The 15,348-nt window shown below is 46.8% G+C and overlaps 1 protein-coding gene across 4 annotated transcripts in view; it reads left to right on the forward strand.

Moving 5' to 3' along the window:
* ZBTB16 (zinc finger and BTB domain containing 16) overlaps positions 1 to 14,901 on the forward strand; it is a 192,911-nt gene extending 178,010 nt beyond the window's left edge. For all 4 annotated transcript variants that reach the window (XM_083481018.1, XM_083481019.1, XM_083481017.1 and 1 more), the window contains exons 6-7: positions 4,153 to 4,320; positions 7,520 to 14,901. In XM_083481018.1, the coding sequence (XP_083337144.1) occupies positions 4,153 to 4,320; positions 7,520 to 7,749 (398 nt within the window). In that variant the 3' untranslated portion in view covers positions 7,750 to 14,901. The remainder of the gene's footprint in view (positions 1 to 4,152; positions 4,321 to 7,519) is intronic.
* The last annotated feature ends 447 nt before the right edge of the window (positions 14,902 to 15,348 follow it).

Below are 15,348 nucleotides of genomic sequence, written 5' to 3' on the forward strand. Positions count from 1 at the left end.
GGTGTGCCTGTTGTTAGTACACATCAGTTTGCTGTGTTTTTAAAAGAAAAGATTAACAATATGGGGGGGTGCTGTAATTGAGGCAACGAGGGTCCTAATTGAGGGGAAAGGGGGTGGGATGATGCCCACGGAGGGGAGGGCAGAGGGCGGCAGGATGAGGGAGGAGAGAAAAGGAAGAGAGTAAAATATCATTGTAAAGAGGAAGTGGAGGCGGCAGCCTGCAAGTCTATAACAAGAAGGACAATTTATGCTCAGGCACGAGTTTGGTTTGACATGGGGATAATGAAAAAGCGTAGGTCATTGTGGATGACTTAAGCCTTCAGCAGCTGAGGAAAATGTATGAAATGCGAGCGGCATTACACGCTTGGCGGCTCTGCACATCTGCAACGGGACAAGTGAAATACAGTGGGGCCATTCTTTACCATAAACTTGTGGTCGTCGGATCCGCCAAGCCCGGAGAAGATTGTAATTACACTGACAAGACAAATCAGCGATATTTAAATATTCATGAACAAAGTCTTGGACGATCAATCTATCTTTATTGTCCTTCCGTTCGGCTTCTGTAATAAATATATTTTTTTAAAAAACTGGAAAAAAGGAAAACAGCTAAAAGGAGCTGGAAGCCCCTCACCTTTTTTCCCCTCCTTGCCTTAAGAAGCAATACTGGGGAAAGGGGGGGCAGGTGCTGGAGGGGAAGAGGAAGGGGCAATAGATTGGTGAAGCTGATGGCAAAAATCTAGAGATTTTCAGTGCTTGATGCCCTAAAATGCAAATGATATGGGGTATGATCCAGTGGGAATTTTGGCCCCACAAGCCCCAGTGACACAAAGGGGTGGTGTGCAAGGGGAACTAGTTCCCTTGTGCTATTCCTCTCGTATCACTGGGCATCTGTAGCCAAACTTACCAGTGAACCATGCCCAATGTATTCTTGTGATGCCTAATTTGCAAGTGATTTCTTAGGCGGTGAGCTTTCCCCAGCAGAAGAGACTTGCCTCAAAACAGACCAATTGTTCCCCAAAGTCTACACACACACACACAAAAAAAAAAACACTATCCCACAGTTCACGTTGGCTCTGAATTGTTGACCAAGATAGGAAGAGATCGACAAGCAAAAGGACAATTGTCAAAGCATGCCTTGACTGTTTCTTCAGAGAGCGTCTGTCTTTTCTTTCCAATTCATATGTGAATCGCACCAACCCACCCCTCAGTCCCTGTGCCCCAAACCAGAAGTGTCAGGAACACACATGTTTTCTTAATTGTATGCCCTTTTTCGTCATGGCCTATGGTTACAGACAATTAAAAGTCTGTTTGATTGGAACTGTATGTACATTGATAAGTACTCACTTAATTGTGGGTTAACCCACTTGATTGGCCCAGAGCACAGTGGCACATTGGAAGCAGATGGCATGAGTGAGTGTTCTTCCAAAAATAGGGGCCATGGGAGAGAGAGAGAGAGAGAGAGAGAGAGAGAGAGAGAGAGAGAGAGGGTACCAGCTTCTAAAAAATACTGGGTAAGGCAAAATCTGTGTAGGGAGTTGCCATCCTGAGTGAAAACCTATCTTGAGCATCAGCCTAGGGATCCATTAGCCCATGGGTAGCGAGCATTGTGCCTCCAAAATGCTGGGCCACAATTCCCATCAGCCAGAATGGCCAGGGATTATGTGAGTTGTAGTCCAACAACATCTGGAGAGAGCTACATTGGCTACCCATGCATTGGACAGAGTCGTGTCACAAGACCCAACCTCTTGATCAAGTTGCTGGCTCTGTCATGTCATAGATGGGGCCCTGCAGCTGAGTGGGACTGGGACTTTTCCAGGCCATCAGCAGGAAGCTGTGGCGAATCAGATGGGAACAGATTCCCAGATCCTGGCAGATCTGTTGAAAGGAGGTGGGGGTAAATTCCATTAAAAAATCAATAAATGCTCCAGGGAATAATGATGTTTGAAATTGACATGTACAGGAGGGCAAATTTGTAGCAACCCAAGTGCTTTGGGAGGTTGTGGACTCTCCTTCCTTGGAAGTTTTTAAGCAGACATTGGATGGCCATCTGTCATAGGGGCTTTAGTTGAGATTCCTGCATTGCAGGGAGTTGGACTAGATCAATGTTCCCTAAACTTGGGTCTCCAGCTGTTTCTGGACTACAGTTCCCATCATCCCTGACTGCTGGTCTTGTCTAGCTAAGGATGATGGGAGAGGTAGTCCAAAAACATCTGGAGACCCAAGTTTAGGGAACACTGGACTAGATGACCCTTAGGGTCCCTTCCAACTCTACAATTCTATGATTCTTCCACTTGAGTGTCATTTAGGTCTGCTAGATCACCTCACCAACCTGGTGTCCTCCAGAAGCTTTTGACTACAGCTCCCAAACTGGCTGGGGGCTGGTGGGAATTGTGATCCAAAACATCTGGAGGGCACAAGGTTAGAGAAGGCTGTGCCCAGACCGTCAATACCTGCACACCCACACACACACACACACACACACACACCATATCCTCTTTTTGCACAATGAACATCACCTCACCATCTTGGGCTTCTTTAATGACTCACAAGATTGTCCTTCATCCTAATGATTTGTGTAGTTGGGTTCCCCATCTTGGTGCCGAGCGAACTATGGCTCCTTTGAGAAGGACTGCCTGATATGAGTTTTCATGCAGATGTTCCTAAACCACTTCCTGGCAAGAAACAGAGAATTGTTGTAGAGGAACAGAATATGCCTCTTCCATCACCTTCCTTGGTCTCATTCTTGTTAGCAGCATGCTGGGGTGGGGGGGTGACCCCTCCCTAATGGGGTCCCTTCCTCTCTCCAGCACAGCAGCCCTCTCCGTCAGCTGTGCCTCGCTCTACTAAGCGCTCCTAACCCCTTTTCTGGATTTGCTTCTCAGGCTAGGAAGTTGCCTGCCTTGTTAGCACCTGCCTCTCCTGAGCCAGGATCTCAAACTTCCCAAGGGCACCGAATCCAAAGTCAAGAAAGGCTGTGACTAGATACAGCAGCCCCAGCCCCTCAGCTGAGAAGCTGCTAATTCCCACGAACGATGGCAGACAGAAAGAGTAAAGGAGCCATCACACAGCTGCCATTTTGAAATGCTAATTGAGGCACACAGATTTCCACCCATTCAGAATCTTCTTTTGTCTCACCCCCATGTACGCGCCTTTCAACCTGCTGTGACCCCTAGCCCTGGCCAAAAGCCAGGACTCTGACACAGATGAGGAGAGAACAGCTGAATCCAGAAGGCCAACCGTGAAAGAATGGTTGCTCTAAGCTGGATCCTGTCATCAAGAAGCCCCCTGAGTCAGATCCCTGCTCTGCCACAACCTTTGAATGTTGGATAAGTATCTGAAGAGGGTGCTGGCTGTACACCTGTAGTCTTTTCCATGTGATGGTGGGGCAGTTGCTCAGGACTCCTGATCATATGGAGGAGACTATACAAGTGTATCCACCTCTCCCTTCAGAACTAATTGCCTAATATATGGATGTCAAGAGTGGAGTTGGAGTCTTGCTTCCCTTCCACACAGTTCACACCTAAAGGAGGCTCTTCTCTTTTTTTAATAATTTTTTTTTATTTGGTTTTACGTATTTAAGTTTACACATCCAAAGTTACAAGATTCTCCCGAATCTCTGGACTTCTCACCTTCCCCTCCCTGGGTTCTGTTATTAAACCTTTCCTACTACATCTTTGTTTAAATAATCCAAGTTTTTTATAACTCCATTGTATCCATCGTTCTCGCTTCATTACAAGTGTTACTGCAGTCCTGATAATGTTTTCAACTGTTTACAGTGGTCTTTAAGGTAAATTGTCATTTTTCCCCCCAGTCCTTATTAAAATGTTGGTCTTCCTGGTTCCTGAGCTTTCCGGTCAGTTTTGCCATTTCGGCATAGTCCAACAGCTTCATTTGCCATTCTTCTCTGGTAGGGACTTTATCTTCTTTCCATGAAGGAGGCTCTTCTTGACAGAGCAAGAGGTCTGCTTGGCGCTATCCAAGGTACTGGAAGTCCAGCTCAACACTACCTGCTGGACTAAGCCAGATGTCTCTTGTACACTATGGGCTCTAGCTGGGGTCAGGGCAAGGAATGACCCCTGGGCCCCCTTTTGCTTCTATTGACTTATATCCAGCTTGTGCCTTCCCCCACTGACAGTCCCCATCTGGTTGTAGGAGACCACCCATACGAGTGCGAGTTTTGTGGCAGCTGCTTCCGGGACGAGAGCACTCTGAAGGGCCACAAGCGCATCCACACTGGAGAGAAGCCCTACGAATGCAACGGCTGTGGCAAGAAGTTCAGCCTCAAGCATCAGCTGGAGACCCACTACAGGGTCCACACAGGTAAGGAAAAGGATTCAGCCATGGATCTCAGGCTTTCCAGGCAGAAGATGCCAGTTCACCGCTCGGCATCTCAGGAGCTCAGGCAGCAGCAGAGCTGGAAAAGAATGTGGAGAGTGGCTATCAGTCAGAGCAGGAAATATTGAGAGAGTAGGAGCAAGACTCTGGCAGCTCCATATACAGTATGCATGGATGGTGCTGTTGCTCAGCTGTAGGGCATGTGAATTACACGGAGGTCCTTAGCTCAATCCCTGGCATCTCCAATGCAAAGAATTTCCAGCAACTGAGCTTTGAGTCTTTCTACCTAACAGAATTACTGCCAGATGCAACAGATAGTACTGAGATAGATGGACCAATATAATGTTCCAAATCCACACTCTCCTTGGGCTCTGCAACCGTTTCCTAATATCACCCTGCTAGCCCTTGCAAGCTATATTTAGCAAACTTCTTAGATGCTAATTTAGGCATTAAGCAGTCAATAATAAGGAGGACACGGGTGGCGCTGTGGGTTAAACCACAGAGCCTAGGACTTGCTGATCAGAAGGTTGGCGGCTCAAATCCCCATGACGGGGTGAGCTCCCATTGCTCGGTCCCTGCTCCTGCCAACCTAGCAGTTCGAAAGCACATCAAAGTGCAAGTAGATAAATAGGTACCGCTCCGGTGGGAAGGTAAACGGTGTTTCTGTGCACTGCAGAAGTAGTTCTGCCAGAACTCCATCTTGCCAGAAGTAGCTTGGTCATGTTGGCCACATGCCCCGGAAGCTGTCTGCGGACAAAAACTGGCTCCCTCGGCCAATAAAGCGAGATGAGCACCGCAACCCCAGAGTTGGTCACGACTGGACCTAATGGTCAGGGGTACCTTTACCTTTACCTTTACCTTTACCTTTAATAATAATAATAATAATAATAATAATAATAATAATAATAATACAGAACAGCCCCAGATACATAAGAGATGACATTCTACTGGGGATAGGGATGACAAAGAGTGGCTGGTAACCCCTGGCCCAAAAGCAGACTCCTGAGAGAGGTACCAGCAGCCAGCTCAGTCTTTTCTCCCTCCATTTGCACTGAACAGGTATGGGTATCATGGCAGGAAGGGGATGGGGAAAGCAGCAGAGTGAAAGTGAACTATTGTCATTCAAAAAAGTGAGGTGCATGCACAATGCTGGCTCCCTCGCTTTTCTTGATCTGCGATTTCTGAATGGCACCCCTTGGATTCCTTTGGAAGTTGAGCAGGTGTCCTCAAGGAGAAGGTTCAAGCTTCCTGGAAAGGTAGCTCATCCATGCCACTTCTAAATGCCCCCCCCCCCACGGAATTTAACAGGGATCAGAAGCAATGTGTCACACACCCTCCCCCTGTAAGGCCTCACACATGCTCAAGATGAGCTGAGACACATGCCCTTGGCTCCAGAACCTTTGCAACTCACATGTGCTCCATAAGAGACATTCAGGGGTGCCATCGGAAAGAGGGGTGAAGAAAAGAAGCTGAAAATGACTTCTCTGTGCAATCATTTGTGAAAGCTGAGTTCTACAGCATCTGCTTTGCATGCAGAAGGTCCCGGGTTCAATCCCTTGCATCTCTAAGTAGGGCTGGGAAAGACTCTTTTGAAACCCTACAGAGCCACTGTCCATCAGAGTAGACTGAGCTAGATGGTCTGATTCAATATGGCCAATTCCTATATTCCTATTTCTGCAGAAGGCAGCCCTCTATATAGGCAGCCCTGAGGACAATTTCCCTTATTTCACCCACCTCTTCCCCATCCTTTTGCTGCTGAGATTCCCCACTTTTTTGAGTACAAGACAGAAGATTTATTGTGTACCGTGGAACCCAGATCTCTCACTGCCAGCTAGCAAATTGCTGAGTGCATCAGCAGCCCACAACTAATATAAATAGCAGGTCAATATTTAGATCACTTTTGCTGTTCATTACTTCATTATTCGCTCTGTCTGTGCACAGAGCAGGTATCAATATTGAGAAGACTGAGGCAGTTAATTACTGCGTCGAAAGGAGCCCCCTTTGGCTTTCGATCGGGGCTGCCGTGGACAGTATCGAAACATATCTCTCCGGGAAAGACCGAGTAACTCTGCTGTAAAGGTGATGGTCATCTGCATGGTAACCCGAGCCCTCTGCAAGGATGAAATAAGCCCATAGCCAGTCAACAAAATACTTACGGACTTGCAGTACTCCCCCCCCCCTTTTATGCATTTAGCCACAGCTCTCTGTGTGCTGTGATCTCACAGGAACACAGAAAAGGTTAAAAATGAGGTATTGGACACAATACAGTTCCCTAGGGAGGATCTCTGCTGCCTTTTTAAAAAGCTTCCGGTGCTTATAGCAATTCTGAAATCTCAAAAGTCTGGGCATAGCTCTTTCCCATGACTTGCAAAGAATGAATTATGCAACAACAACAACAACAAAATAGCTCAGATTTTAATTGACCAGGCTGAGGAATTCAACCTTGCTTTCTGAAGAATCATTAGGCTTCCCGGCACAAAATGTTGGCTTTAAGTACACTTTAAGTACAGTGTACTCAGCCTTGCTTAGACTACAACATGAGAGAGACCAGGGTTCAAATCCCACCCACACATGAAACTCAGTGGGTGACGTCGGACCAGTCACTCACTCTCAACCCAGCGTACCTGACAGGGCTGTTCTGAGGATAAAATGGTGGGGAGGAAAATTATGCACCCCAACTTAAGCTCCTTGGAGGAAAGGTGGAATATAAATGTAAATAATTAAGTAAATGAATAAATACATAAATGCTGTTCTTTTTGATGGTGGCTGAGGGGTTTTGTAGCATCCTTTCTTTCATTCAAAATTACATCTCTTGGATATCTGCACAATGCAGCCTCCCTGGGTGCCCATGTTTCATTCAAAGCCCAGTGTAAACATCCTCCCTTGGGGTTTTTTTCAAATCAGGAAGCCTGGGCAGCCATGGAGGCTGCAGAGCACTGGAGAAATGTTTCCTGGGAATCAAAAACACACCGCCTTTGGCCACCTTGTTCAAAACCCACCAAAACCCCCAAGGAATTCTCAAGTCTTGAGGATGGGGCATAACAATGGAAACCTCTTTCACAGGGGATCAAAACCCCTTGAGAAACAGAAGGGTTGGTTTTTGGCTTAGGCGCCACCCAGAGCTGTCATTTTCCCCAAATCAGTGACTTTTCCCGTGCCCCCTGCCTTGCTTCTCTAATTACAGGTGAGAAACCCTTTGAGTGCAAGCTCTGCCACCAGCGGTCCCGAGACTACTCTGCCATGATCAAGCACCTCAGGACCCACAACGGAGCCTCCCCATATCAGTGCACGATCTGCCTGGAGTACTGCCCAAGTCTTTCTGCCATGCAGAAGCACATGAAAGGCCACAAGCCGGAAGAGATCCCCACCGACTGGAGGATAGAGAAGACCTATCTGTACCTTTGCTATGTCTAACAGGACAAGAGGAGGGATGAAGCTGGGAAAGACTGGGCAAAACCAACCACCCCCTAAGTGGTCTCTGGCCTCCCTACTCTCCTTTTCCCTTCTTCTTTTTCTCTCCCCAATCCCACCCCACCCCACCCTACCTGGTTCTGTTTCTGTCCAACTAGGATTTGCTGGCAATCTCCTTCCTAGCTCATGAGGGTCCTTGTTGCAATCGCAGCGGGAGTAAGAGAAGGAGGAGTGAAACTCTTTGGGGTTCCCTGGCCAAAACCCACAAGAGGCTAACAACAACAACAACAAAAAGCCCACCCCTCTCTCAGCCCAGCCCTAGCCATGTCTTCAGTTGCCTCATGCGTGTCTCTGTCTCTCCATGCACATAAAGGGCCTTAGGAGGGGTTTGGTTTAGCCTCTTCTACTCCTTAGCGGAGCTGTTGCATTTTACTGAGGCCTCATTCATGTTGTAAACTGAAACCAAGTCCTCACTCTTGCGTTGCCGTCCTGATTTCTCCCAAGGAACCTTGGGAACTGCAGTCTTACGAGGCCTCTGAGGATTCTCTGTTAGGTATATTGTGACCTCGTTTAGATGCAGATCCCTAGCAGCCCACAATCCTTGGGGAGAAGGACACCAGTCGGGACAGGCTTCAGTTTACAGTGTCAACATTCCCTGGAAGCTGCTCTCCACCTGCTTTCCCCGTCCCATCCCTTTGGCAAGTGGCTTGAACCTCCCAGTCCATTCTCTTTGGAGCAGGAGTGTTGCCAGAGGTTGAGGGGGCACCAATGAAGTGGTGTGGGATTGGAGAGGTGTGCCACAGAAGGTGCTGGGGTGAAAGTTTCAGATGGTGTGTGGAGCATTGTGCCCTGCTTTCCTCACTCTTGAGGGTCTTGCAGGGCAGAAGGGGTGGGAGTGCTGAGTGTTTGTGTCTGGCCTTAGCCAAGGGGGAGGGTAGGACTGTTCTTACTTTGCTCTCCAGAGTGGGGAGTGGGTAGGGCAATGGAAGTGCTGAGATGCCTGCAAATCACATTGTCACTATTTCCCCTATAGACACCCCTCCCTGTGCTTCCATTTTGGGCCTATCGTTTGCATCATGGCTGTGCTCCTGATTTTCCCACAGAGCATGACCAAGGTCAAGTTGAGTTTACAAGAGCACACAACTCACCTGTAGACCATCCCTTCTAGGTCACAATGCTTTCTCCTGACCAAAGACCATTCTATGCATTCTTTTAAATTTAATTTAATGTTTTCTTTTGAGTGGGAGTGGGAAAGGGGTTCGGGTGAGAGAAACCAGTTAGGGACAGCATAACTTTGCACATTTCTTAATATGAGCGGTCAGCCTTCTCAGAGGAGCCGGGGTGTGGGGAGGACAGTTATTTTTCAGCTCCTTTCAAAATAGGCTGGTGGGAGACGCAATGGCTTCCAGGAACAAGCACTCTGATCTGACGATCTGACGACCCTGGAATTTGGGAGAGGGATCTGATGTACAGAGAGTTTCCCCATTTACTTCCATGAAGGGACAAGGTCCATGCACACATTCCTTTGTGAACATGGAAGTAGCCCCATCATTGAACTAAAATATGAGACTGGCATTTGCATTATTGGTGGGCATGAGGAAGCCTAGGGCCGTAGTAGCTATCCAGCCATAATACCAATTCTTAGCAATGGGGCACTCTGCGTTTGCAGAGTCTTGCCTTCCATAGCCAATAATAATGCCCAGTTGCCATGCATAGTTTACTGAATTGGGATTGCAATTTGCTGCAGTGTCCAAGGGGACTTCATGGGCTCATGTGCATGAGTCACCCCTCTTAGGGCTGAATGGGCATCAAAGGCACATGCTTCCCCAACCCACCAGTGCCAGCCTTCATACTATCTGCACAAAAGTTGGGGAGGAACTGCTGGCCCAGCGAGGCAAGTGCAGTCTGCCTACAGCAACCACGGAGGCACTTTGCATTCTTACTACAGTAGGTCAACAGAGAGATAACCCATCCTCAGTGGCATAGTGTGGAGGGGCAGGGGGCCGTGGCCACAGGTGCAAATTTCTGAGGGGGCGCAACCAGGTTCCCCCACAACAGGCTCCTTCATAGAAGTTGGAGCTGCAGGGAGACAATCCATTCCCAGGTCAGGTCTTTGGGACTGGGGCAGTGCTGGTGCCTTCTTAACCTCTTAGCCAGCGAAGGGATGCCCAAAAGCGTCCCTCCCCTGGGCCAACCAAGAGGGAAAGAGTGGAGGGCTGTGGTGCCACCCATCGAGGAGGGAGGGAGGAAGAGAAAGGCAGGAAAGCACTGACAGAGCCACTTATATGGTCCACAACGCCTTGCTGCAAGGGCAGGAGAGTGAGGAGACACAGCTTCGTGTTTCTCTGCCTTATCCCTGCTCCCTTGATTAGATGCTGGACGGTGAAGGGACTGACCACTGCTCAGTCCACTAAGGGAGTGCAACACTTGCTGATCCTGCCCTGGGCACCGGCAACCCACGCTACACCCTTGCCTATCCTGTTAGGTCTGGCCAAAGTGTGAAAGGCACAGATTGAGTCTCTATCTCTTGTGGAATTTGGGAGGGAAATGTTGACTGTAAGCAGTGTGCGTGTGTGTCTTCTGGTAGGGTTCAACCCCGCTTCTTGAAACCCCCCAGTGAGGACTTTGCCTGGAGTTACATTAGCTGCCTAGAGGGGTGGGCCAGCTGGCTGTCATCCATGGAAAGGACTTGTCCTATGAGTTGCCTGCCACCTTCTTGGAGCAGGGAGCGGGGAGCCTACAGCTTTCCAGATGTTGCTGGACTACAGCTCCCAGCAGCCAGCATGGCCAATTGCAAAGGATGATGGGTACTGTAGTTCAGCAGTATCAGCTGCGCCCCTCCCTCTTTTTCCAACTTGCTTAGTTCTCCCGCATCTCATACCTCCTGCCACAATCGGGGCAGCGATCTTGAATTCTTCCTTGTTCCTCTTGACAAGGTGCCCTAAGTACAAGTGAGGCCCACTTCCTTCTTCTGTCCACCCCCCACCCAGGTGATGGCTATTGAAACATGCCCGCCCCCGCCCCGCCAATCCTCCTGCCCAGTCCTCTGTCTCCGAAGGAGTCGAATGGGAAAGGCTTGTTGTTTTTGCTTTCCTTTGTCTTTGCTTTTTTAATTTTACGTTACGTTTAATGATTTCTGCATTTAGCACATTGTACTTGAAATTACCTCAGTTTCTTGTGACCTCATGAGCTTGTTTGCATTGGCTTTTTTGTGGGGGGGGGGGAGAGAAGTGTTTTAGGTTGAGTGCTGAAAGGGCTGCATCACGGCGCCTCCGGAGAGAGTATTTGCGTGATGCGCCAAAGTGCCACAGCACAGCCACAAAAGCGCCGTGGCAGTCGGTTCCCACGTCAGCCTTATTTTTTTATTTTATCATGTATTATTATTACCAAAATTGGTGTTTTGTTTTAATGGCCTGACTGATGGAAAGTGGGTCGTATTATCTTGAAAGCTACCTCTTTTAAATTGGGGAGGGGGGTTTGGTGAGAGGGGTTTTTTTCGCAGTAAGGGAAGCACATTTTTGCAATATTTGTGTTTTTTGTTAAGTTTTTTTTCTTTTCTTTTCGCTTTGTGATGTTCATTTCAATTTTCATCTCATGCTTTATATTTTGCCAGTGTAAATTTTTATTCTGTAATTTAGCTTCATTTTATATACGGGGGAAAGAAAGTTTTAGGGGAGCCTTGCATAGATGGAAGAAAAGGGAATTTTAACGGAGTGTCTCTGTACTGCTGTCCACCCCACCCTACCCCTGCTCCTCTGATCTTGTCTCAACTGTTGGTTAAATACTGAAGGCCTTAAAATGGGGTGGGGGGAGGGAAGGAGGGAGGGGGAGGAATAAGAGGAGAGAGAATATGTGTCATTGTAACAGTTGATAGAGTTTTGACAGTTTAGTGAAAAAGTTAGCGATTTGGTAAAGGAAGAAAAACGAACAGTTAAACTTGAATATGTGAATAGCTAAGTAGAGTTTTGTTTATAATGTGAAGAAAAAAATATAACGTCATTTAAGGCAGACCCTTTAAAGAGAAATATGCAGTAAGCGTACCAATGTCACATTTTGCCAGAGATGGCCATAAGGTTGTGTCTATGTGCTCCCGACATTATTGGGCTATTGATGGTGTTCTTGTTGTTTTCTTGATTTAAAAAAAAAAAGGTTGCTCATTTGAGCAGCCTTTGCCCTTCCGCCCCACCCGCCCACCAAGCTGAAAGTGTTGGACTGATGACATTATTTGCAGAGTGTAATATTTTTGTAACATTTGTTAGTCCCTGTGTCAGTTTTAAGCAGAATGATGTTCTCTCTCTGACCCCTCTCCTTTTGTAATGTGAACAGGAATCTGTATGCCTGCCTGCGTGCATGTGTGTGTGTGTGTGTAAGCCCTAGTATTAAATAATAGCAGTATTGTTGTAATCTAGCATCACATAGGATGGTACTAAATCAGGGTGAAATCGCAGCTTCCTAAGCGCACTTTGGGAAACGCATTTACCCTCCTGTTAAACCTCTGTGTGGGCCTTTCCTGCATCCAGAAATGTGGCCTTGAGGTAGGCAGGGAGGCGGCGGTGATCCTTGCAGTTTCCTATGGAGGCATCCTTACCGGAAATGCACATGTTCACTGCAACTGCCCTTCCCTCTTCTGCAGGAAGATGCCATTTTCCTCTGAATGTTTTGGTTGTTTGCAAGGCATCTGCTACATTATGAATGTTGATGGGAATGTGGGTGAAGTTGTTTTTGATCAGTGAACACAACACAATCCAGAAAATTGCCAGGTTGTAGGGATGGGGAAGCATGTTGTTGACTTGATCTAAAAGTTAGGATCGCACAAACCAGATCGGAATTTAGAAGGGAAAGGGATTCCCCAACTTTAAAGCACCAGCAGTTTTTGCGAGGTGCTCTATAGAGTGGCCTGATCGCTGGGTTTCATTCGCCACGCAAATAACCCCCCACTTAAACTGCCATTTTTTTAGCACACTTTATGGTACTCTGGGGTACAAATGCCTTACACAATTTCCCTTCAAGCTTTGTCCACCCGCCGTATGGAAATTCACAATTCTGGCTGTCCTGCATAACACTTTTTATTTTTTGCAAGTATATTGCTTTGGGAATAAACATCAAAAAAAAAAAAAACCGAAAGCATTTTCAGATGCATTGTATACATACATGTGCGAGTGTGCATTTTCTGCATGTCTGCGTGAGAAAGAAAAAAAATAACTTTTTTTCTTTGTTATTGTTTTTGCTGCTTTGTGGCGGAGGGAGCAAGACAGGCACTGATTTAGTACACAACTTTGGGAAGATGGCTTGTTTTATCTTTGTGCCTAGTAAAAAAAAAGGGATAGGATTTTTTTTCACATTTAAAAGAGGGGGAAATTGCTGCAATGCCTGCTCAGTTATTTGGTACCCTGGGGAAATGGGTTGGACTTTGTTGCAAAGGGGATGTCATGGTATGCTCTAACGTCCTTTATTTGAGAATTTTTTCCCTCATATGCCCCTTTCCCCCTGCTTCCAAACTCCTGGCTTCCTGTAGGTTTCAGCGCTTTAAAAAACCCTGAAGTTGCTTCTTCTTGTTCCAGATTGCCACCATCCTCAGTTGTACTAATAGAGGCAACAATTTGCCAGCCACCTTTCCAATTAGTGTTCACTCTAATTGTCCTACAAATCTTCTGCCGCACCCACCCACCCACCAGCCCCTTCCCCCTGAAAGCTTGCTCTTCTGTTGTGGTGTGAGATTCTCTTGCTCAGTCACCCACCATTGTAAGCTGTAGGGTGGGGTATCTGAGGGCTCATCTATACTGCCATTCAGTGTGGACAGGAAGCGCATCATGTGCTTCCATTCCTTCTCTCTTGCCCCATATGACATTCTCCTCCAAATTGCTGCCTTCCCACCTTCTCCCTTCCCTCGATCTGGATTTTCCCACACAACGACAGGTATGAGAGAACCTGGACCGAGGGAGAGCCAAGTGTTGGAAGTTGGTGATTTGGAGGAGAGCGTCACTTGGGCAACGGATAACGAATGGAGGCAGAGGAAGCTTACCTTCCATATTCAACAAGAGTCTGGATGAGTCTCCTGATCTTGCCTGGGCCTAGAGAACTTCCTCACCCACATTTGCTCCCCCTGCTGCCATGACATCCCTGGGCACCCTAGGGTGCCAATATCTGGGCGTGTGTCTTGGTGTTTGTTTTACATAGTGTTAAAAGTATGCATGATCTTTTGAGGCTAAGAAGCCATGCTATGTCTCCATGACGTTTTATGTTCATAAAATATATATATATATAAATATATATTATAGCACTGAGGACCAATTGTTGTCCTTCTGGACCAAGCAAATTTAAAAGCTTATTATTAATTTTTGTTGGTTTGTTTTCGTTTTTCGTTTTTTTGCTTGTCTCTTAACGTTGTGACAGCACAAGTGCCAGTTTGATTGCTTCGTATTAAAAAAATGAATAAATAGTGTTTTTAATTGCTGTCCTGGCTCTGTCTACCTCAGCACCTCCTGTTAGCCTAACTTTAGAAGGTGCCCATTTGTTTTTGTTTTTTTTTTAATTGTTGTTGCTGTTGTTATGTTTCGATTTGGGGTTTCCCACCCCCAGCCCTTCCTCCATTGTGTATTTTTTTCCTCTGTACAAAATATTCTTCCATTTGTTCCTTTGCAGTGCTGCTTGTGAGTCTCGTTATGTGTTCCTCTAGAGTCACAGACGCATTTAGCTTAAAGATAACACACACACACACACACACACACACACACACACCATAAATCAGATTCCCTCCCCCACCCTGATTAAAAAGTTGTGATTGTCCCTCCCCCACCCACTAGTTGCCGCTGTCTGCCTCTGCATCTGTCCTTCTGTGTTGGGTGCAGGTGTGGTCCTTTGTAAAATCTTCAGTGTTTCTGGCGAGGAAAAAAAATATTAAGAAAAGGTTTAAAAAAAAATTAAAGAATTTACTGCTGCAGGTTTTTTTCTCTCTCCATTTGTCACTAAGTGAAGTTTGTGCCTTCTATAGCAAAGAGAATATTTTTTACATCCTACTAACAGTAGATTTTTTTGTAGTGGACATTTTTTGTATTTTTATTTATAAGTCTCATAAGGAAAATAGCAATGTTCAGTTGTATACCTTGAATCTGCAGTTAGGAAAAAAAAACCCAATAAAGTTAATTCAGTCGTTGATACCTGTTGCCTCTGTGTTTCCTTTGGCTCCCTGCATTTTTATTTTTATTTTATTTTATCCCTACTGCTGGGGTGGCAGGATTGGTTACATATGATGAACTCACTTGCCTCATTCCAAATGTCCTCTCCCACCCCACCCACTCCGGCAATGCCTTCAAATAATAGAATTGTAGAGTTGGAAGGATCCCCCCCCCCCCCCAAGAATCATCTAGTCCAACTCCTTGTAGTGCAAGAATCACAACTAAGGCATCCATGATGGGTGGCCATCCCACCTCTGTTTAAAAACTTCTAATACAGTCCACCACCCTCCAATGGAGTCCATATGAACCTACCTGAACCCTGAGATCATCTCCTGAGGCCCTCCTTCATGTGCCTCCTCCTCGAGAGGTCCGGAGGGTGGCAACACAAGAACGGGGCCTTCTCTGCAGTGGCTCCCTGTCTATGGGA

Source organism: Podarcis liolepis (genome assembly GCF_965112155.1).
Source record: "Podarcis liolepis genome assembly, chromosome: 16".
Taxonomy (NCBI): Eukaryota; Metazoa; Chordata; class Lepidosauria; order Squamata; family Lacertidae; genus Podarcis; species Podarcis liolepis.